The sequence below is a fragment of the Cydia fagiglandana genome, chromosome 3 (genome assembly GCF_963556715.1).
Source record: "Cydia fagiglandana chromosome 3, ilCydFagi1.1, whole genome shotgun sequence".
Classification (NCBI taxonomy): Eukaryota; Metazoa; Arthropoda; class Insecta; order Lepidoptera; family Tortricidae; genus Cydia; species Cydia fagiglandana.
In genome coordinates, this window is record NC_085934.1 from 13,945,162 (window position 1) to 13,968,775 (window position 23,614).

Below are 23,614 nucleotides of genomic sequence, written 5' to 3' on the forward strand. Positions count from 1 at the left end.
CATCTATTGCTACATTTCCGAACAGTGGCGTGAAAATAAGTTTTTCATCACACATGCTCGAAAAAGATTTTATTTCATGCAGGTGTACTAAAGGACAAAGGCCTATATTATTTCCACGAGAGTAAGAATATGGTAAAGGTTAGGAAGGGAAATCCTCGAAAGGAAATGGCGCTGGATCGGACACGTACTCCGTAGGCCGGACAGCCATCTGGCCAAGCAGGGTCTCCGCTGGCATGCGGCCGGCAGTAGGCGGTCGGGGAGGCCTTGTACTACGTGGAGGCGATCAGTTGAGAAAGAGGCTGGCTCAACTGGACTCGCCTGGAAAGAGCTGGAAGTAGCCGCTCAAGATCGTGACAAATGAAGGATTCTTCTGCGAGCCCTATGTCCCTAATGAGGGATAACAGGAATGCATCATCATCATCATCATCAAGAATATGGTAACTCACGTCACGTCACTGCACAACGTACTATTAAACTATTATCCAGCTCTTTACCTACCTAGGTAGACTAACTGGAGTGCAACCTAACTGTCCCACATAGCTACACGTACATGGTTAAAACTAGGTACTCTAGCTACCTTTTAAAAATGTTAATGCGAATGTAAGAATTAGACTTTGTTTCGATAATGCAATATACCGGGTGTGGCCTGTAACCGGAGCAATAAATTAAACTGTAGGCTGTAGTTTTCAAACTGACCAACATTTGTTCAGCAACTTTTAAATAACCTGTGTCTTGATTTTTATTACGCTGTAAAGTTTATTCTAAGACGCAAATTGCGAATTATTTCCTTCATCATCATCATATCAGCCCTTTATCGCCCACTGCTCTCATAATATCTGGTCTTGCTGCATTATATCTTTTAAGGTGGTTCTCCTTGCTCGATTTTCATACAACTTTCTTGGCACCCTAGCTCCTATTATATAGGGTTTCTTCACTTGTATATGTAATATTTGGGTAGTATATATATTTCTGTCTTCGCTTAACGTAAAAAAATACTAGATTTTGATTAAAATTATTAAGAAAAAAGCCTTTGAATATTGGTAAAATTTTGCCTCATTGCTTGTTTGTGTGAGTGATGCTTATAGTATCGGTGTAATTCTAGCATGGCGACTTCATTTGACAAGTAATCATTTTTAATTTGTCAAAGGTGTAACAGATGGCACTTTAAAACCGCAACACAGATTACCTGTGTATTTTGTTTTATTTTCACTCAATAGAGGGAGGTATATTTAATGCACAAAGCATGTTACGAGTATACCTACTCATTTAAGAATCTCCTTTCTGATTTAATTTCATTCCCAGATTTAATATAACTTAATAAATATTATGATTATTACACAATAAAATACATTTATATATTTATAGAAAGGTCAGTCCAAACAATCATTCGCGTTACGGTCGTCCACCGAAAACCCTTGTGAATTCTGCTTTCGTTTCGGTAAATGTTCTCTGGAAAAGCCTATATTTATTGTAACAATGATTTTTAAACTAAAATACCTAGCTATATTTTTCTCATAAATATATAGGTATGTGGAGAAAAATTTCATCTTCTTGTAAATAAACAAGATTCTATAATATCTTCTGCTTGTGCATAACAATAACATTAGTAGATGATATTTTTAGGGTTCCGTACCCAAACGGTAAAACGGGACCCTATTACTAAGACTTCGCTGTCCGTCCGTCTGTCCGTCTGTCTGTCACCAGGCTGTATCTCACGAACCGTGATAGCTAGACAGTTGAAATTTTCACAGATGATGTATTTCTGTTGCCGCTATAACAACAAATACTAAAAACAGAATAAAATAAAGATTTAAATGGGGCTCCCATACAACAAACGTGATTTTTGACCAAAGTTAAGCAACGTCGGGAGTGGTCAGTACTTGGATGGGTGACCGTGTTTTTTTTGCTTTTTTTTTTGTTTTTTTTGCATTATGGTACGGAACCCTTCGTGCGCGAGTCCGACTCGCACTTGCCTGGTTTTTTTTCAAAAATGCTGCCTTTCACCCGAGTTAAAACACTCTACTTTTCATTTCGCATACGAGGAAAGTAAAATGCATGTGTTTTTTTAAATACATTTTTATAGTAGGTATTTTTGAGAGTAGGTATTTTCAATTAACAATTTGGCCAAAAGTAATTTATGGAATGGGGAGTCAAATATCAGAATGGAAATTGTATAACAAATCCATTTATACCCAAATTTCAATTGCTTATTGTAAAAAGAATAATAAAATCGTACTTGGAATTGGAACCTAAACTGCTCTAGTGCAGAAACGTATCATTTCCTGCACACCTTTTACAACAACAATGACCCTCTTTCATATATTCGGTCAAATTGTGCTTTTTGAAAAACTAATTATAGCCAGCCTTTTATGAATGTAGTATGATACCTTAGGGTATGGTGCTTTACGCACACTAGCGTCCTTTCCCCTCCCCCTGACGCAACCCACCCTTTTTGCATGAAATATGTCCCGGTTCACAGTTTTTTACATTTTTTGAGGAAAGTATACATTTTAGGAAAAAAGTGTCAATGAAGGAAATAATCCTTAATAAATTCTTAATAAAAAAGGTCATATTAATTTTTTTTATATGATGCACCTAATTCATGTATTAACTTGTCAAAATTCGAAATAACATAGTTTTTACTTAGGGTTCGAAACTCATTTATTATACACGGTGTAACATGAGGAAACCGAATAATTTTAACAGCGTATTCCTGATCAGAGCTCGGCAGGGGTGAGCCATTTTGACGTCACTTATGTCAAGTGTAGATATTAATATAGATACACCTTAGAAAGAAATATTAAAATAAAACTTCTTCTTCTAAGAAGAAGAAGAAGAAAATAAAACTTTATTAATTATAATTAAACTAAAATAACAATGCCTTATGTACAAACAAACTTTAATAGTAGCATATGGATGGATATAAATATAATTTGAAGAGGTTTACTAAAAAAGCTTGCTATAAAATTCATTTGATTTAATGGCGATGTAAAGATCGTAGCGGAAAGGCAGCCTAAATAATAGTACATTTCGATACTAGTGCGGAAGGTATGTCATTACTTCACGAGTACCGAGATATCTTGCCACGAGCCGCAGGCGAGTGGCAAGACTCGGGACGAGTGAAGAATGACATTTCCGCACGTGTATCGAACGACGTTTTTTAATACAGTTGCGAAAAAATAAGAAAAACATTGTTAATCGTACACTAAACAAAAGTGGTAACAGTGACAGCTCGGTTAGACGTCGTCTTTAAGTATATTATATCTATGGGCGTTTGGCAGCTATTCCGTTCCATTCAGTCAACTTATTAAGAACGGAATTTTCAATATTGAATATTAAAAAATAAACGTGTTATAATGATGAAGAGGTAAGTAATTAAATATGAAATATGTAATATTTTTCGTATTCTTACATTAACGGTAGGTTTTTATGCTGATTACGACGTTTAAAGGAAACTAATATTAACACTCATCAATAAGTAGTCGTGAATTGGAACAAGTATAAATTTAAAAAAATTGGAAAAGTAAAAAGCACTAGTTCGAGATAACCAACTTTCCGCACGCTAAACAGCTACGTAAAGTAGCACTTTTTGAGCAACTGTATTAAAAAATAATTTCTTTAGTTATTAAATTACACCACATATACCATCGAATGACACGGCATGTCCATGTTGTGCAAACTCTGAAAACAGCTCACCCCCGCCGAGCTCTGTTCCTGATCACATTTAGAGACAAAAATGTCCTATAAACTTTTTTGAAATTCGCCTAGTTTCAGAGTTAATACCAATAAAAAAAAACAAGTTTCTATTGTTACATAGTTCAAAACGCCTTTTTGATGGCGATGTTGCTACTTTGGGATTTAGTCCAAATATCCTTATTGATATGTCAAAAAGTGACAAGTAACACTTTGCAAAAACTAAGTTTTACGAAAAAAAACCATTTTAAGTGACAAGTTTACCAATAGCATTTAATTTTTATATACAAATTCATACATAAAATTAAAAAAAAAACCAAACAAAATTTTTTTTTTGGCGAAATTGACCTAAACACTTATTACATCTTTTCCTTTTTTTTGACCTCATGTATACATTTTAGGATAAAAGTGTCAATGAAAGAAATAGTTCCTTATTAAATTCTTAGTAAAAAAGGTTATATTCATTTTATAACACTTATTATACAAGGTGTCCTCAAGAAATGCGAAAGATTTTATTTCTGAGGTCAAATTAAAAGAAGGAAAAAATGTTTGTATGAGTTTAGGTCAATTTCGCCGAAAACATTTTTTTTTATTATTTTTAGGGTTCCGTACCTCAAAAGGAAAAAACGGAACCCTTATAGGATCACTCGTGCGTCTGTCTGTCTGTCCGTCTGTCACAGCCGATTTTCTCCGGAACTACTGGACTAATCAAGTTGAAATCTGGTACACATATGTAAGTTTGTAAACAAATGAATTTTAAACATAGGGGGCCACTTTTGGGGGGTAAATGAAAAAATTAAAATATAAAAATTTTCAAACTATATCATGTTACATATCAAATGAAAGAGCTTATTGTAAGGATCTCAAATATATATTTTTTATAATTGTCGAATAAACAGTTTAGAAGTTATTCAAGAAAATAGGCAAAAAATGACTATTCCCCCCTCCCCCTTTATCTCCGAAACTACTAGGTTTAAAATTTTGAAAAAATACATAAAATAGGTCTATACCTATAGATGACAGGAAAACCTATTAGAAATGTACAGTCAAGCGTGAGTCGGACTTAATTATAGTTTTTGATCCGACTCCTACGGATTTTTTAAAGATTTCACTCAAGTTCCGCATAAATAATGTTTAGTTTTAAGTTTATAAAATACATATGTATGTTAGTCTGTAAGGTATTTGTAATATGGGCCTTGTTCCCTGAATTAAATATCTAAATAAATAAATAAATAAAATAAAAATTACATTGTTAAAAATTGTGTAATATACGGAATCCTTGGAACGCGAGTCCGACTCGCACTTGGCCGCTTTTTTTTAATTTTTTGAATATATATGTATGTACATAAAAAGTAAATGTTATTGGTAAACTTGTCAGTTAACATGGATTTTTACTTTTTTTTCGTAAAACATAGTTTTTGCAACGTGTTACTTAATGGTCACTTTTTGACATATCAATAAGGATATTTAGACTAAATCCCATAGTAACAACATCGCCATCAAAAAGGCGTTTTGAACTATGTAACAATAAAAACTTGTTTTATTTTTTTAAATTGGTATTAACTCTGAAACTAGCCGCATTTCAAAAAAGTTTATAGGACATTTTTGTCTCTAAATATGATCAGGAATACGCTGTCAAAATTATTCGGTTTCCTCGTGTTACACCGTGTATAATAAATGAGTTTCGAATCCTAAGTAAAAACTATGTTATTTTGAATTTTAACAAGCTAATACATGAATGTGCATCATGTAAAAAAATCAATATGACCTTTTTTATTAAGAATTTATTAAGGATTATTTCTTTCATTGACACTTTTTTTCCTAAAATATATTCTTTCCTCAAAAAATGTAAAAAACTGTGAACCGGGACATATTTCATGCAAAAAGGGGGGGTTGCGTCAGGGGGAGGGGAAGGGACGCTAGTGTGCGTAAAGCACCATACCCTATGGTATCATACTACATTCATAAAAGGCTGGCTATAATTAGTTTGTCTTCCCCATACATTAGAACACAATTTAACCGAATCAATAGCATGAGAAATGAAACGGATATTTCTTGTTTTCTTTGCATTAGCATTTTTCTCTCGATAATTTAATCAATTTGCAACATAAGTAGAAGAATCCTCATATATCCATAAATATCAAAATATAAAAGGACATACATTTTCAGAAGAATTCCCCGTGCGACGTTGCCATATGGTTAAAAGTACAACATGCTCGCAACGTTTGGATGTCAATAACTTCAATAAGTCGACAATGAAAAATTATATTTCAAATCAATTCAAACTTGATATTTTTGACAGTAATGGGTTACTTAAATAAGAAGGCATTTTTCGCCCGGGTCTAATATGGTCAAATGGTCTAGTGGCTTTTAGCTACTGAGTATAAGTCTAACAAGTTGAACAGCATGACAGGGTTCAAACCACGAACAAAGACTCATTTCTTTTTGTATTTATTTATTTATTTTGTTTCATCTTTTTGGTAATTTTATATGCCTTATTTTAAAAGTTATTTTAAGTAAATGTGTTGTATTTGATTATTTCATGTAGGTATATAATTTCAATAAAATTTTGGAAACTTTTATTTTATACCTGGTCAAGCAAATCTTGTCAGTAAAAAAACCGGGCAAGTGCGAGTCGGACTCGCGCACGAAGGGTTCCGTACCGTAATGCAAAAAAAAAAACGGTCACCCATCCAAGTACTGACCACTCCTGACGTTGCTTAACTTTGGTCAAAAATCACGTTTGTTGTATGGGAGCCCCATTTAAATCTTTATTTTATTCTGTTTTTAGTATTTGTTGTTATAGCGGCAACAGAAATACATCATCTGTGAAAATTTCAACTGTCTAGCTATCACGGTTCGTGAGATACAGCCTGGTGACAGACGGACGGACGGACGGACGGACGGACAGCGAAGTCTTAGTAATAGGGTCCCGTTTTACCCTTTGGGTACGGAACCCTAAAAAGGCGCGAAATCCAAATGTTCTATGAACGATATCCCTTCGCGCCTACATTTTTCAAATTTGCCGCCTTTTTCTACTGACAAGATCTGCTTGACCAGCTATACTTCGTCGATAGTTGACTTCTTATGTACCTATTCTGCGATCCTAATTAGCCTCATGCATGACTTTTTTTTAATTATTTTAATCATTATTTATATCCTTTGAAAACCGGAAAATAAAAATACTTTTATAAATCTTCCCATAATATTATTAAAAAATAATTAAAATACTGAAAATATTTTACTCACGTAAGTTTAGTTTCGAAGAATAACATACGCTTAAAATAATTCAAAAGAGAATGCTAAAATTATAAAATAAAAAAAAACTGGCATTGTCGGGGTTTGAACCATGTATCTTAGCTACAATCTGATTTTTTTCAAAATAGAGGCTACGGGTGCCACGAGCACATGACAGTTGATGGTCGAAAACATTAGTTGCTTCTGAATGCCTTGTAATTCTTAATCGTTGCTCAAACAAGAATTTATTATTTAATTTCCAATCTTTTTTCAACAATAAACATTTCATCCGCTGCGCCCTCTAGGTTACTTTACTGTAACATTACGAATCTGCTGACATTTGACACTGACTTTAAGGTGACTTTAAGTACGTAAGTGTGCGTGAATGCAAGAAATTGCAATATTTTGCAGTTGGATTCCGGTAATAACGAAATGAGACAATGTTGAGTTGAACATGTCTCGATTTGGATGTAGTATTTTTTATAGTTTTCGCACATATCAACACATCTTATGAAACTTTGTATTTTGGGAGAAATAGTGAAAATCCACAATTCGTGCACAGTGACGCCATCTTTTGGCTGATAATCGGCATCCCATCCCTAGACATCCACCTTAAGCGTGACAAGTATCGTCAATCACAATGATGTTAGCGGACATTGAAGCCAATATTATTTGCTATGAAAAGTCTAAAGGTTTCATAATTTTCAAAACACAAAACACTTTCGTTACACAAAAGTTTTATCGTTTGAGGAGTACAATACAATATAATACCTATATGTTTTAATTTTTTGCTCGTGTTACAGGCCACACCCGGTATATCTAAAAGGTAGCATCGAGGAACTTCGTTGAGATTCAAAAATATATTACCTGGTACAAAAAGGTGACATCTGTGATGCACACAAGACAGTCGTCTGTATCCTCAAAGTAGTAGAACCGAGCCTGTTTTTGCCATTCAAAGTCTCCTGGTGATTTTATCCTCAGCTTCACAAGATCATCAAAGATGTCTCTGTAACGTAAAAGTAAGAATTCAATAAAATAAATGAACTTTAACCGCAACCAATATTTTGTTTCCTCTTACCTCTGATGTACGTGGATTGTAATCATGGTCTCTATCTGAGTTCTTTCCAAAGGAAGAAGATCTTTAACGGTATAATCGATTAAGCCATTTAGTAAATCGAGGTTTTTCTGGTTGGTAATACGCATTATATAACGATCTGCTCTAGCTTTCTTAAGTGCATATTCAGCGTCACTTGTCCATAGGATTTGCATGCCTAAGAGACCCGCCTAAAATGCCAAATTAACATGTCATATAACCGAGCGATACCAAAAAAAACATTCTAATTATTTTACAAATTTATAAGGTCTATATGGTTTGTACCTGCCCTGGGAATGTCCAAAATCCTACTAAAAATTCAAATTCTGGATCTCCAGCCATTGTTTGTGCAATATTTGCAATCACATTTCGAACGGTATCTTTCATAGTGTCTAGTAAGACATTCAACCAATTCTGAAAATGTTAATACATTTCAACTACATATGTATGTTAGACTACAATACCAACTGCATTGATCCACATTTCAGCATACAACTACCTTAATTTATGATAGTTTATCAATTTTATCATATTACATTCACTTTTTAAGGAATTTCTCTAGAGATTGTCGATTGTAAAAACAATTAGGTAACTTTACCTCGACACCACCCGCGCAGACAACTGGTCTTTCCAACGGTATTTTTTCTCCATTATCAGAATTCATAACGGCAATCCTTTCCTTGTCATCGAAGTCAACCGTGTTGAGTGCGTCGAAAATACTGGGCAAATGCGGCTAAGCAACAAATTCATAGTTACATTTTTGTCGATCACAGTAAAAGCCTGATCATTGATAAATTTATGAGCCATGACTTCACTATCATCAGGTAAAGGCTTCCGATGCGGTAAGCATTAACATACCTGAATTGAATGAGGATCTGAAGCCTGACCAAGAATCTCCAGCAGCACTGGATCTGAGACGAAGAAAAACCGTGGGAAAATAAGTCTCTTTGTTTCAAGATATCCGGTAAGAGACTTCTGACAAGCCTCTAGTTGTTCCAGCAAATGCGGCAGTAGCTGTTTTAGACTGTCATCCGATGTGCAAACCTCAACGCAGTTTACAATGTCTCGAGCACGGTACATTATCTTAACGTATGTCTTGTCGATTGTCTAAAATTAAGGATAAGTCTATTTTTTCTAATTTTTTAAGTTTTATTCATTCTTTTAATGCAATTTTTTTACTGACTAGCTAATCACACACAACACATCTATGTTATAATGAGTGTGAAGAAGCGAAAATGTAGAAAAGCTAATGAGAACGAAATACAATGATTGCAGAACTCGTCCAATGTAAACTTACCGCAAATCGCTTAGCCTCTGCAGGCAGTTGCTTAGCTATGTCGCCTCCCACGAACACAGCCTCCAGATACATCCACAAGTTCTGTACTATCAGCCACCTTTCGAGAATTTCGCTGGTGCTTACCAGTTTATTGATCCATAATACAATATCTCTTTTAAATGGAGCGTTGTATCTGTATGATTAATAATGTTTTTAAGTAGATTGATTTATTTGAGAATAAGAGCAACACAGCATTGGTAAATGTTTGTAAACAATGATATGATATTTATGTAATATTGCCAAGTTGTTTTGTTCGATGCATAAGCGTCGCGTCAAAGTACAAATCAGATATTTTCAGAACCCGTTTCCTTACTATCGATCTTACTCATCTACCTAATGTGTTTTGTAAAACACCCTGAATTTGAATCGTATGTTGTAAAGTTTTTGAAAAAAAAACATCTAATAAACTTACCATCTACAGATTCATAAGAATCATAAGATCTTAACCTGTCAAGTGTCTAAATGTCTTGATTAGAGCTTATTTATTAAATTGATTAGTAATAACTAGAATAAGAGCTTACAATATTATTTTCAACTAAGAAACGTACCGATTTGACGCCAAGGAGTTCAATACCATCAAACTGTCTTCAAGCATCGTAATAATGTCCAAGGTATCTTGAGCCTTTATTAGTAAATCTCCACGATTCTTGAAAGGTGCAAATGTTAAATCAACAACAGCCCAATCAACTATGACTTGTTTTAGCTTCGATTCGATGTCCTTCTCTTTCACTGAACTTATGCAGATATCCTAAAATAAACCAAAATGCGTACAAACATGTTCATATATGTAAGTAATAGGTAATTAGTTAAACTCATCTTCTTCTTTATATTTAAGAGCTGTGCTCTTGTCGGTGGAGCAATTTCCAACTCGTCCGGTCCTCTGCCAACTCCTTAACCTTGTGGTATGACACGACTTGAACCTTTTCTTTTATTTGATTGAATCAATTAATTTATAATTAGTTAAACTAATTAGTTTAAATATTACCTCGACATCTTCTTTGTATTTCAATAATGGTGCTTCCATTACGTTCGCCAATGTAAACGTTGGTGATTCCACATCCAAAATACAACCTTAAAAATACGAAGGATAGATGGCTAAATCCATTTAACTATTTTATTCTTTAAATATTAAAATTAGACACACTATTATACAATAAGTATACCTACACTATTTCATAAACTTACCGTCTTTCAATTTCGTAACAAATTTGTGTGCCTACAAAGAAATGTCTCTCAATCTAGACCGTGAATTTTCTTGCAAGCTCTAGTACTACACTTCAATTACGTACGAGTACTAAGTAGAAGGTACGACTAGAGAATTGGTTAGTGGCCTACGTTTCTATTTAAATTTAACCTAATGGAGGAGAAAACTCATTTATTGTATAAATAAGTGTTATAAAATGAATACAAAACTAAAATTAACTACAACTAAAAACTAAAGCTGAAAATTAAAAATGCCTATCAAAATATTGCGCCCTTGGTAAGGTGCTCATCACGCAGGCAGCGTTCCCGCGCTGGATTGCGATGGCCAATCTTTGCGCAAGAAAGCTGCCCGCGCGAGGGTCATCTGTGGCCTGTCTTAGGCGTTTGCTGAGCTCCTTGTGGAGCCCCCGAGCCCCCCTACCCCACAGACCTAGTGTCCCGACGCCGAAGACTACATATTCGACCTTAAATATTTAACCTAATAGTTTTTCCAGTCTCTTCCAATGGCGATCTTTCATGGACTTGTCAGCCATTAATTCTAGCAGTGGACAAGTCTGGTTGAAGTCGTCAATCTTTTTTTTCAATTCAATAAATGCAGGCCAATCTTTCATCGCTCTTGGCAGCATACGACACCTTTACATAGACGTTCAAGGTTAGAAGCTCACTAATAAATGCAATAACTACATACATATTCGTCGGCCTAATTCGCAAACCTGGTAACTCCATTTCAAGGAAATTAGTAATTGCTACCTTGGACAGCAATATTTATACAATACTCCCCCGGAGGAGTTACGAGGTTTGCGAATTAGGCCGAATTACTAATCGATAAAGTTTCTTAGATGGTAAAGATATATGTAGTTATTTATACAGCGAGCTACAAGATTGCATGGACACATTATTAATTAATTCATAAAGTGACCATGCAATTTTGCAGCTTTTTCCAGTTCAGTTATATTTTTTTCTAGATTAGTTCTTACCTTTTGTCGAACTCTCCCAATTGATTAATTATGGCCTCGATATCAATTGCTATCCACGGAGTTTCAAAGTATCCATCGATGGAGTTCATCACGGCCAAATATAAACTATACCTGTAATTTAATATTTAAAATTTTGTAATGATTTTTTTTAATTTAATATGTTTTAAGCAAGCAAGCAAGGACTTGCTTCTTGCTTTTTATATCGTCTCTCATACACGCGGGTCAAAATAAAAACGGGTTATGTCATGATAAGTAAATTTATGATAAAAACCGGCCAAGTGTGAATCGGACTCGCGCACGAAGGGTTCCGTTCTATTACGCAAAAAACAGCAAAAAAAATCACGATTGTTGTATGGGAACATTGGGAACCTCACTTGAATATTTTATTGTTTTTTAGTATTTTTGTTGTTATAGCGGCAACTGTAATACATCATCTGTGAAAATTTCAACACTAGCTATCACGGTTCATGAGATATAACCTGGTGATAGATGGCAGACGGACAGACAGACAGACAGTGAAGTCTTAGTAATAGGGTCCCGTTTTTACCCTTTGGGTACGGAACCCTTAAAAACAAGAGAATATTAATATTTTAGATAAGCTAGTTAGGAGGAAGCATTACCTATATATGTAGAACTAACTATTCCAAATATTTAGAAATAAATGTAGCGTTATTTTTATTACTTACCTAGGTATTCGATTTCAATAAAACAATTTGGTCACCTTGCGAAAATAACACTTACAGCTTATTAAGTAAGTTGAACTGTTTTTTCTTTTCGTGTAGGATGGGGTAATCCCTAACCTCCATGCCAAACAGTTTTTCACCACTGGAATACATTTCAAATCTTCTCCATAGTTCATCAAATCTCGATTGAAACAATATGACTCTGAAAAAATAATATGATTTGTACTCCTCCAATGTCCCATAATATTTTTTGCAGTTTTGAATTTGGAGCCTTCTTTTATTCCACTACAGTTCCGTTACAGTATACGATTTGAGTTCGCCCTTAAAAAAAAATATCGGTACTTAGGAGAACTCGGACGTCAGTCAGCAGCAGAAGTTGCTAGGCGGGCCAGAACATTTTGTGTTGAGCAAAATGTTTGCTCTTCCCATTTACTATTTGAGCAAGTCTCCATTAACCGAAGGAACTAAGGCTCGCTCAGAACTGTTTAGACCACTAAGTGAAAACGCGGCTTAACAACGCACCATTAATAATAATGAACCTGTGAAAGCCGAGAAGGACAAGTCCAGTAAGTACCTAAACTTGGCTCACGAGATAACTGCCATGTAGGAAGATGATTCGACGATCATTGTCCCGATCCGATAGTCGTTTCAGTGAACAGTCTAATAGCGAAGAGTTTCGAGCAACATCTTGAGAGACGCTAGGTGGTTAGATCAAGGATCAGATGCAGAAGGCGGTGATCTTGGACACGGCCCGGTTATTCCGTTCGGTTCCTCTCTCTGCGGCCCCAACCGCCGGCAGCTTGGGCCTTGCCCCACTGCCGGCGCCTAACCCTAGGTTAGGTTTTTTATAATGTGCTTATATTTTTTTATTGTTTGGTGTTTTAATATTTTATTTTTATATGCATATTGTAAAAAAACCTAAACTGAGAGTTTAACCCTTTTCCAGGCATAATACGATTTATCGACCACATACGTGCCACTAGAATTTCAACTTTAGCATTCTAATTTAAGATTCAAATTAGATTACACTTTCGGGAAATTTGACTTCAAATGAATCATCAAAGCTGGATTCATTGGAATATCCTATATTTGGATTTTTCGGGAAAACCTTGTAGATTGGTGCGGCCTGGAAAAGGGTTAAATGTATAAAAGATCAACCTGTCACTAGCTTCCCGAGCTGTTAATCCCGGAGTCATAGGTCCAAAGGCGTCGTAATCAGCGTCAAACTTGAGCACCTCTTCATTGAAAGTCGATACGCCAGAGGTCAACTCCGTCTGCAATGGACCTTGCATATCGACTATTCTTTGTTGTACTGAAGCAGCCTGTAACAAAAAAACCTGTCATTGTAGTTTTTACCAGCAAATCATGTTTAAAATAATATAATTTTACAGTATAAGAATAATAACAATCATACAAAAAAGGTGCTAAGTAGGTACTAAGTAGATTAGCTTTTAAGACGACCAGTATAAAAAGCCAAGTCAAAGCGTTGAGGTGAGGTTCAGTAGATAATAACATGAGTTGCATAAGTGATGATTCATTAAATTATTTTATTTGTGTAATTTAATTCGACTCTTCCAATTTAAACAGTCGGACAAACATAGCTTTCAAATATTATTTATAAATAAAATAAAATTTAATACATACTTTATAAATAAAATTTTGCTACATTGTAAAGGAAAAAGAAAACAACGGGTTGCACTCCGGGAGTACCGGCAGAAGTGAAAACTCAATGACATTGTAACAGTTTTTCGATCAGGTCACGTGTCCGTCTTACGAATTTTCAATCTGTCGAATCTGTTGGTCACGTGACCTGTCGCGAGTTTAACATTTTTTCCCCATCACAAAAAGTGCACAGCGCCGCTAAAGAAGTTTTCACTTCAAAAACAAGAAATTGTTAAGAATGTTATGCATTTCACTGTTTATATTAATAGCATTTCTAATCGGTTCGAGATTTCAACTATCATTCTACATATAATTTCAAATACTCTATCATCATATCATAATTGTACTTACAGTCTCTAACATATTAGTAAATGCATAGCGCAGCCCGTCAACCATATCAGAATCTTCTTTGGAAATGTCAATGTTAAATTGATGGAATGTCGCGTAACTTTCTTCGATTAAATCCAGTTCCATGTCCATGCTATAAATAAAACAGAGGCACCAAAAGTATAGCAGAACTTTTTCAACAAGATTTTAAATAAGCGAAAAAATGCAGATTGAATTATGGTTTTAATTCCGCCCTGAATTATCTTCTGCCTTTTATGAGCATCCAAAGCATAAATGTAATTACTTTGTGGTGTAAAAAAATATGAAAAAATTATAGAACATGTAGCCAGTAGAACCAATATTGAGTTTCAATGAAGACCAAACGTTTAGATTATTAGACCTCTGCCTATCACTAAAAATAGAAACATCCTGTAATGATATTAGTAAAATACTTACTCAATAAATGCATCTCGAATCATTTCGAGGCACAGCATCGCGACACGAACGTCATCTAAATCCTTGATCTTCTTCCCCATTGCCTTCATTCGGTCGTTGATGAATTGCATCATTTTAAGTACGCGCTCCTTATAGGCCACACTCAGCAGTTTGCCCAAAAGCCTCTTCCATTCAATAGATTCAACATGTAAACCCAACTTGACATTATCTGTACCATGGAAAAAGTTAATGTAACCTTCCGTATGCTCTGGTCAAAAATTTAACATTTATAAAGCAATAATAATTAACACATCTTTAAGTTCAAAATTATACTCGTATAGAGCAGATCCGCTCCTAAGCATACCAAAGGGTGAATAAAATATGTAAATATTGATTTATGCACAAGAGAGCATAAGTAGTATTTTTTTTAAGTGCGAATTTTAAGTCACGAGCAAGAAAAAAAATCTGTAAAAAGGGCACTAAATGCAAGAAAAACTTTGAACTCGTTTGACACATATATAACTTTCCACATCAGTAGTATAATTCAAAAGGAATAAAATCATAGCAACTAATATGAATTTGACAAATACCCATATTAATTTGTATAGATCCAATAATATGCCTCTCTGGTAAGTTGTTCACTTCTTCCGTTTGTCCTTCGTACTGCTTCAACATGTCTCTGATAATAACGTTCAACGGGTTAGAATCGACAAATTCTTGAACTTGCTGCACTCTATCCTCTGCCCACAAGTAAGAATATCTACCGTAACCCTGAAATTGGTACGCACAATAAAATTCGACAGATTTTTCTTACTGAAGAAATTAAAGCTCATTGCAACACGGACCTACAAAATTGATTTTTAAGTTTAAGCGGATTACAAATACTCTACAAAAAGATATTAAAGATATATAGGTCTATGACGCTCGGCGACAGCGTCGAGCTAAGCATGCACGCTCGGAGTGTGCGTTTCGTGTCCGAGGCATTACACACATTGACGTCATTTTTATTGTAAAGCAGGCAAATTACCTTCAATAACTTTTCAATGTCAGGTTTATACATATACATCATTCCCTGTAAAGCCATAACGGCACGAACAACATCTTTATGCTCGGACACCATGCGGAAGTAAGTTTTGACTCCACCAACCATTGATCCTCCTGATTTTGATCCTGATAAAATTCAGCATTGAATAAATCTCAGTTACTAACCTAAAGCCAAGAGCACCCTAAACCGGCGAGCGTGTATGAGGAATGTTAGTGAAGGAAGCGAAAGAGGTATGTGAAAATCGTAGCAAGTGGAAATCCGTGGTCTCTGCCTACCCCTCCGGATAATAGGCGTGGCGTGATTATATGTATGTATGTACTAACCTAAAGCAAATATTTAGAAACATATTTTCTTTTTAATTGAGAGTAAGGAGTTTCTTACTTACATGATTTTCTTGTATGGTTAAATATACTTTCGAGGGGGATATGTTGGAACATATAGTGCGACATAACGATTAGATAAGACTATAACTGTAGAAGAATAAATAAAAATCGAGCCGCAGAAAAGCCCAAAGATGGAAAGAAAATAAACAAAATAGCTAACTCGTGCCACGTAGCACGTGCCAGGCTCTTAAATTAGAAAATCCTTCACCTACCGATACTACTTTTAGATAGCATTGAACTTGATTTTCCAGTTGACGAGCCGACTCCTTCTTTCAGTATAAGTTCTTGTTGACTCCATTGAAAAACGTTTCTGTGAGTGTCCATGATGCAATTCAACACGACCTGAAAATATATACTGCCTGTAAAAACATATTTCTTTAATACTAGGTATTCTACTTATTGCGACGATTTTAAATTCCAACAAAACCAAATTTAATAAGATTGCGTAAATCGTTCTTTCATAAACTGCTATGCTACTTATGCTGTGTAATAAATTTTATATTAAATTAAAATAAATATTATGTCGAGTTTCGACTCAAACGGTCAAACAAACGATCGAAAATTGTTGGCAAATTCTGGAAACAACTTAAGTATATATCGTTCGTTACTACATACGAACATTAAAAAAAAAGCTCGTAAGCAACATTTCAGTATAACTATAGGTGGAAAATTAGATATGATATGACTTATGTATATAGAAGCTAATATCGACTATAATTTGTTTTTTCTTTTCAGCAAAAACTTCAAACGATTACTTGAGAGAAAGCAGACTGTATCTCATCTAATGTTGGTGTAATTAAAATACGAGGTATTTGTAAATACATCATTGTCTTCATTAGTGGTTTGAGTTTCTTTTGTTCTTCTGGATCAGTTGTCATCGTTAAGAAGCTGAAAATAGAAATGTATTGGTAAAGAAAGGTATGTACTATTTCGAAGAGATATTCTGTGCCACTTAAAATAGCTAATATGGTCAAAAATTTCATATTAGAGTCTGTGCGGAAAGAGCAGAGTCGTGGAATGTAAGGGAACCAATACTTTTCATGACTCTTCTCACAGACTCTACTACCCATACGTAAGTACACGTTTATATTACGTGTTTTACATAAGTCAATTATAACAATCTTACCTAGAGACAGAAGCTCTGCGTCTCAACAAATCAAGACTCGTCCGAGTGCATTTAATAAGTGCTTCAAAGCACTTTGTAGCAAAATATGCAAAGAGTTCGTTACTTTCATTTATAGCGTGCTGAGGTTCAAAACGATCCGGATTTTCTACCTCCAAGAAAGCTGCAATAATAATTTTGTTGACATTTATTATATCGGCCACATTTAAATGACACGTCGGTATCATAATACATTTCATCTATTTATCAACGTTAGACGGCCCGATTCGAATTAAAGATACCTCAAATCTTACAGCGCAATTAGATTCACACGTTTAAAACTACATACTTAAGCAGGCCACTGACGAGCCTTCCAAATGGATGCCGTTACAATGGATTCATCCAAATGGACGGCATCCTAATATTAAACATTGTCCGTTTTTGACATTCACGGACTGATTTTGGATTGCAGCCACGCTATTTGGACTGTTGGAAGGCTCGTCAGTGGCCACCTTTACCTATATTAATCAAGATTATGCCTATCAGCTTTCTCGCAGCTCGTTATCACGGGATTTGCCCCAATATTGATATTGCATGTCTTTCCTTAACATGGCAAAAGAAAGCAACGCAAACCTAAACCACGAATAAAATGTCTGTACTAACCAGCGTCTTCTGGAAATACTCTTGTAGCTGAAGTAACTGGTTTCAAGGCTTTATCCGGATCAAGCCTACAAGATATAGTAGTTTATCAATAAATTAATTCATCATAGCTATTTTACTATTAATTTTGTAACAAACAAAAATACCTGAGAACATTGCTAAACTTAGGATAGATTTAAAAGTGGAAAAATTCACTGTCTTGGGTGAGACTTGAATACACGACACTGGATCGTTAGCCCATTCATTTGCCATCTACCAAAACCTCACCCAAGGACAGCAAATATTTCCACCATATTGGCCTTTAGCAGTAGAGTAACATCGAAACTTTCCGCAACTTGCGCATCTGTAAAAGTGACATTAAACGCAGTACCTACGTAGATAGGTACATAATAGCTTTATTATTTCGTTAGTATTCGGAAAGGACTTACCATTTATTCTTTAGATCTTTTACTGCTTGGCTAGGAACACTGTCCAGAAATTTGTTGACAAGTTCAATCACAGCTGTTTCTGCATTCCATGATTTGTGTTGCAACTCCGTCGCTGTCAGTAAAAGTATGTGAAGTTCAATTTTAATCACTATTCGAAAGTATATCGGTTCATAATGTAAACTATACAATTTAATTAAAATTATGCTAAGGCGCCATTTTCTGACGCTGACAATTGGTTGATGAGATAGATATCTCTACTGGCTTATATTCCCAAACTATAGATAAAGGTACAACTTTTTCAAGTAAATACAAATTAAATACCTAGCAATTGTATACTAACGGCTAGGAGTAGTAGGAGTGTAATAAAAATTACCAAAATGAAATGTGGGCTTGCCAGAGAGCATGTCGTGTATTCTTACCAATATCATCACGTCTCGTCAGATTATCTTCGTAGAACACATTTGGATCAACCGCTTGTTCAGGCAATAATACCAATAAGGTCTTGGCGATGGATTGCAAAATAGCATCAATTCGAGCTTCTTTGATATCTATCACCTTAAAAATTGAATAAACATTAGTATTTTGAGGTAAATTCCTATAACAATTTCGGAGTTAAAATGCAATAGATTCAATTTCAAAGTAACAAATGACAAAGTGGAGTTTAATTCCGTACACGGCGGGAAGAAGTTGTTAACTCGAGATATTCTACCGAAGAAATTTGAACTTGAAGTAAAATTACATAAGGATCAAATTTCTTCAATTTCATTAAGGGCTCAAATTAAAGACTTGAATATATTTGCGATTCGTAGGTAACTGTTTGCTGATGTTTACTGTCGATTACTGGATGAATAAAAAAAAATACCTATCCAAAACACAAGAAAATTTAATTTGTAGATAGCTTACATTTTTTATCAGCATATTTCGTATCTGGCACTTTCACATTGTTTTAGTTAAGAAATAATGTATTGCTAATGCTTAATTACCTCTTTAACAAACAAATCGACTTCATCAAGCACGATTTCAATGGCACTACAGTACGCCGGTATCTCGAGGGATGTCCAAGTAATTGTAGAGAGGCCGGGCTGGAAAGCTTTTTCCAACTTCACGAGCTGCGCTCGGAGCAGCGGCAGATATAGTTTTGGCATACTCCTATACATGTTTGGAATTTATTATACTTCGCATATAATTCTTACCTCCTATCTCTACACGCTTAAACCGCTGAACCGATTTAGTTAAAATTTGGCATAGAGATAATTTGGACATAGTTTTTATGTCGGAAATTATCCCTAAAGAGAGTGAAAAGGGGGGTGGAATTGAGAGAGTTAATTAATTGTCTGATAACTGATGTAAGCAATTTTTAAGCTTATGCTCAAATTAAATAATTGCTATTACACTTTATCCAGGCATAATGGAAGATGAAGTTGCTAAATATTAACTTAAATTAATATTTTATTGTTTATTTTTATACATTATGCAATCACTTACAATTCTGTTATACTCGTACTTACATGCTCAGTAAAATAATTAATAGGTAGTTATTAAATATATTGTTACAAAAGTTAAACAAAGGATTATATAGGAATAAAAAGCTTACTTTCTAATTTTGTTATTTCGGTCCACTAAATATTTAATTTTTTCGAAATTCGCTAATATTTGATCTTTACAATATGCGACGACCTGCGCTGAATCTGGTACACCTGAAGCACAAAACAGATAGGTACAGAAATCAATCTACATACAAAGTGCGCTCGAGCAACGCACACATAGACACGGCTCACGGACACGATATCTCGGACCGGTTGGGACCACTGCGAGCGCGAGTGCCATTCGCTTGAGACACGCGTCTGTGAACTTTTTTGTGCAATAATGGAGAAACAAAAAAAAGTTATTATAACTGTACAGTGGACGGTTGTTTAAATTCAACATTAAACGGTGAATTGTCGTTTTTTAAGCTACCAGTGGTTTCAGAGAGAATGCGAATGCGAATTTATGACATTGTACGTGTGAATGCGAATTTATTACACTTTAAAATATAATAATCGTGCATTTCGCCAATCTCGAAATCATCGCAAGATATCTTCTGTGGCAAATTTGTAATAATTGTAATATAACAATGACATTAAAATTAAAATACCTATTTGGGTTATTAATGTTATTATTAATTTATATTTCCATTCTTCCCGTTTCATTCTCAATAATAAATCAAACAACTAGATACGAGATACGATACGATAGATACGAGTGCCACTACCACGATAGTTTTTTGTGCATAAGCCATAGTTCGCAACCCTAGAGCGACCGCCGAGCGTAGGTATGAAAAGTAAAGTACATACATGTGATTGACTTCTGTACCTATCTGTTTTGTGCCTGAAGTGATTGCTAACATTAGCAAGGTTGGTATGTATTAGGTACTTTTACCACTTTGATGTGTAATATATGTGTGTGTGTGTGTGTGTGTGTGTGTGTGTGTGTGTGTGTGTGTGTGTTTGTGTACGTTGTGTGTGACGATAGGAGTGCCTGGCGTCCGCTGGCTCGTTGGGTGGACGACATTCGGAACATTGCGGGTCACTTTTGGATAAGATTGGCTCAGGATCGGGATAAGTGGCGTACTCGAGGAGAGACCTATGCTTAGCAGTAGGCGATAAAAGGATATGATGATGATGAAGTGTACTTAATTAAATAAATAACATATACATACTTAGTCCTAATTGCCACATATATTCGACCTCTCTGATACATTCGGGAATAAAAATATTGAAATTAACGATATACAGATTTGTCGTCGGGTGCCTTATGAGAAGTGGCGCTATCAGGCCCAGTCTGACCTGTAATAAAAGTAATAAAAAGAGTATGAGTATCTCGATTTCATGTTCTCCCTTTAATATCTCCACTACTCTTAGAGCCACTACTAGGCATTTAACTTCTACTAATAGAATTGAAAACAAGTGGTCAATACAACTAGAGCATGTTCGAAGAGTCTTCTCTTTTCGTACAGACTTCCAATTTCTATCGCTCGTATTTCAAAAACGGCGTTTCCCACAGATTTTCGAGTGACGAAAACGAGCTCCCGAAATTCAAAAATCTCCCCATAGGTAATTATTTATTCTTAACTCACCTGACCAACATTTTCAGCCCAAGCTTTGTGGTAAATTAACTCGAATTCAGTAAACACTATGTACATGACATTAAAAAGTTTTATACATCTCTGCGTGTTCTGGAATGAAACAATTATTGGTGTGTGGCTATTTTTTTTCTCTTACGTACTTTACTTTAAGTTTGTTATTTGTAATTGTAGCTTTATTGTGTAACTAGTTCAATAATTTTAACTGTAACTGGTTCCCCGCCATACACGCATAGCCTAGTGCGGAGACCCCTGACATATTCTGTTAGTGTTTTATTCATAATACAATTTATTCATATTCAAAATTAAAAGTATTATAAAACACGACCGAAGGGAATCCCTTCGGTCGCGTGGATCTTCGCAAAATAATATAAGAATTGAATTGAATACCATATGCGTTATAATCTCATCTTGCTTCTTGAACTCTGCCATGGGACCTTGAATATTTTTATCGTAGAACCTTATCCACATAATTCTTCCGGACACGGGAGGCATGTTCCAAGGTACGTCCGGGTTCTCTCTCTCCTCATTATACCTACCAAAATGATTCTAATTATTTTATATTAGTTATATTTTTTAACAATAACACATTAGGCATCACAATATGTGCACATGGACTAGAAAACTGCAAAAGCAAACAATAGATAGCACAAATTCATGTATCGAATGTAACGACTCTGATTGTCAAAGGTTTACGTTTTCCACGAAACAGCGCCATCTTCTTTAGCTGTCAACCTCGGGGGCACGATGTTCTCTTAACCCTATCCATCTTAAAATCAATTGATCTTTGCTTAAAGCAATAACTAGCTGGTAACTTTCTGTAATCCATGGGCATTTACAGCCCGGCAATACGATGCTTGATTTGATTTGATTTTTAATAATATAAGAAAATAGTAGAGTCTGCTACTATCACATATTTTACCTGTCACGTAATGATTCAATCTCGGCTGTAAACTTGCTTATCAAATCATAGTATTGATCTTCAAGATACAAACAACCTAACTTGAGATTCTCGAAGCGTTTCAGCAAATGCAAAGCTATTTCAGTCGTGGGACATTTGTTGACGCTCTACAAAATAAAAACTCCAGAAATATATCTCAGGACGGGTTTTGCGGACACTAATAAACCGGGCAAGTGCGAGTCGGGCTCACGCACGAAGGGTTCCGTACCATGAAGCAAAAAAAAAAACGGAAAAAATGCAAAAAGAAAACGGTCACCCATCCAAGTACTGACCACGCCCGACCCGACGTTGCTTAACCTTGGTCAAAAATCACGTTTGCTGTATGGGAGCCCCACTTAAATCTTTATTTTATTCTGTTTTTAGTATTTGTTGTTATAGCGGCAACAGAAATACATCATCTGTGAAAATTTCAACTGTCTAGCTATCACGGTTCGTGAGATACAGCCTGGTGACAGACAGACGGACGGACGGACGGACGGACAGCGAAGTCTTAGTAATAGGGTCCCGTTTTACCCTTTGGGTACGGAACCCTAAAAATGGTACTAGTTCAGCGGTGTCACTCACGAATTCGAGCCAATCGTGCATAATGCGAACTCATAAACCGTTGTACCTACTGGCCCCATTCATGCCCCATTCGGTATCGTCTTGGGTCGTCCCATTCGTTTTTCTTCAAGTTCTTAAATTAGTCCTATTCTACTTTCGTCACTCATGCTACATTCGTCACAATGGTCGGTGGCTTTCAGTGTAGAATGAGTGACGAAAGCCGAATAGGACTAATTTAAAAGAACTTGACGAATAACGATTGCGGCGGCCTAAGACGATACCCCCCCATTCTTGTTGCCCGTAAGGCCAGTCCCAGTGTTGCCAGATCTACTGATTAAGCAGTAGATCTATCTGATTTTAAAAATATCTACTGATCTACTGCTTTTTGCTGCTGAGCTACTGATTTTTCGAAAAGGAATGATTATTCGTCGTGACCGGATCATCTAGTTACTTTATGCCGTCGTATCGTGTCGTCTAGTGAACAGTGCTCGATAAAAAAGCGCCGCGCTTAAAAACCGCCTTCGTGTGAAATTTGAAAATTTGAAAAAAGTAGGCGCGAAGGTATATCTTCCCATAGAAAATTTTAATTTCGCGCCTTTTTTACTGGCAAGATTTGCTTGACCAGCTATACATGTTTATCCATTTGTGTCATTCAAACGCTTTTTTAACGCGCGGTGAAAAAGCTCCCGTGCGAATGGGGCCTAAAAAGGGAAAAAAACAATTTT

General features: G+C 35.5%; 1 protein-coding gene across 1 annotated transcript in view; it reads right to left on the reverse strand.

Annotated features, from left to right (window-relative positions):
- LOC134680178 (dynein axonemal heavy chain 8) overlaps window positions 1-23,614 on the reverse strand; it is a 68,625-nt gene that overhangs the window by 39,208 nt on the left and 5,803 nt on the right. Inside the window, exons 13-40 of the mRNA XM_063539255.1 lie at window positions 22,308-22,453; window positions 21,776-21,920; window positions 21,380-21,478; window positions 20,963-21,089; window positions 19,859-19,961; window positions 19,248-19,413; window positions 18,684-18,819; window positions 18,265-18,376; window positions 17,840-17,904; window positions 17,201-17,360; window positions 16,830-16,962; window positions 16,296-16,416; window positions 15,674-15,804; window positions 15,237-15,417; window positions 14,668-14,875; window positions 14,236-14,365; window positions 13,381-13,544; window positions 12,281-12,424; window positions 11,540-11,650; window positions 11,041-11,195; window positions 10,345-10,430; window positions 9,908-10,107; window positions 9,321-9,492; window positions 8,882-9,130; window positions 8,622-8,756; window positions 8,309-8,437; window positions 8,009-8,214; window positions 7,798-7,936 (exon numbers count right to left, since the gene is read on the reverse strand). Of these exons, the coding sequence (XP_063395325.1) occupies window positions 7,798-7,936; window positions 8,009-8,214; window positions 8,309-8,437; window positions 8,622-8,756; window positions 8,882-9,130; window positions 9,321-9,492; window positions 9,908-10,107; window positions 10,345-10,430; window positions 11,041-11,195; window positions 11,540-11,650; window positions 12,281-12,424; window positions 13,381-13,544; window positions 14,236-14,365; window positions 14,668-14,875; window positions 15,237-15,417; window positions 15,674-15,804; window positions 16,296-16,416; window positions 16,830-16,962; window positions 17,201-17,360; window positions 17,840-17,904; window positions 18,265-18,376; window positions 18,684-18,819; window positions 19,248-19,413; window positions 19,859-19,961; window positions 20,963-21,089; window positions 21,380-21,478; window positions 21,776-21,920; window positions 22,308-22,453 (4,053 nt within the window). The remainder of the gene's footprint in view (window positions 1-7,797; window positions 7,937-8,008; window positions 8,215-8,308; window positions 8,438-8,621; window positions 8,757-8,881; window positions 9,131-9,320; window positions 9,493-9,907; window positions 10,108-10,344; window positions 10,431-11,040; window positions 11,196-11,539; window positions 11,651-12,280; window positions 12,425-13,380; window positions 13,545-14,235; window positions 14,366-14,667; window positions 14,876-15,236; window positions 15,418-15,673; window positions 15,805-16,295; window positions 16,417-16,829; window positions 16,963-17,200; window positions 17,361-17,839; window positions 17,905-18,264; window positions 18,377-18,683; window positions 18,820-19,247; window positions 19,414-19,858; window positions 19,962-20,962; window positions 21,090-21,379; window positions 21,479-21,775; window positions 21,921-22,307; window positions 22,454-23,614) is intronic.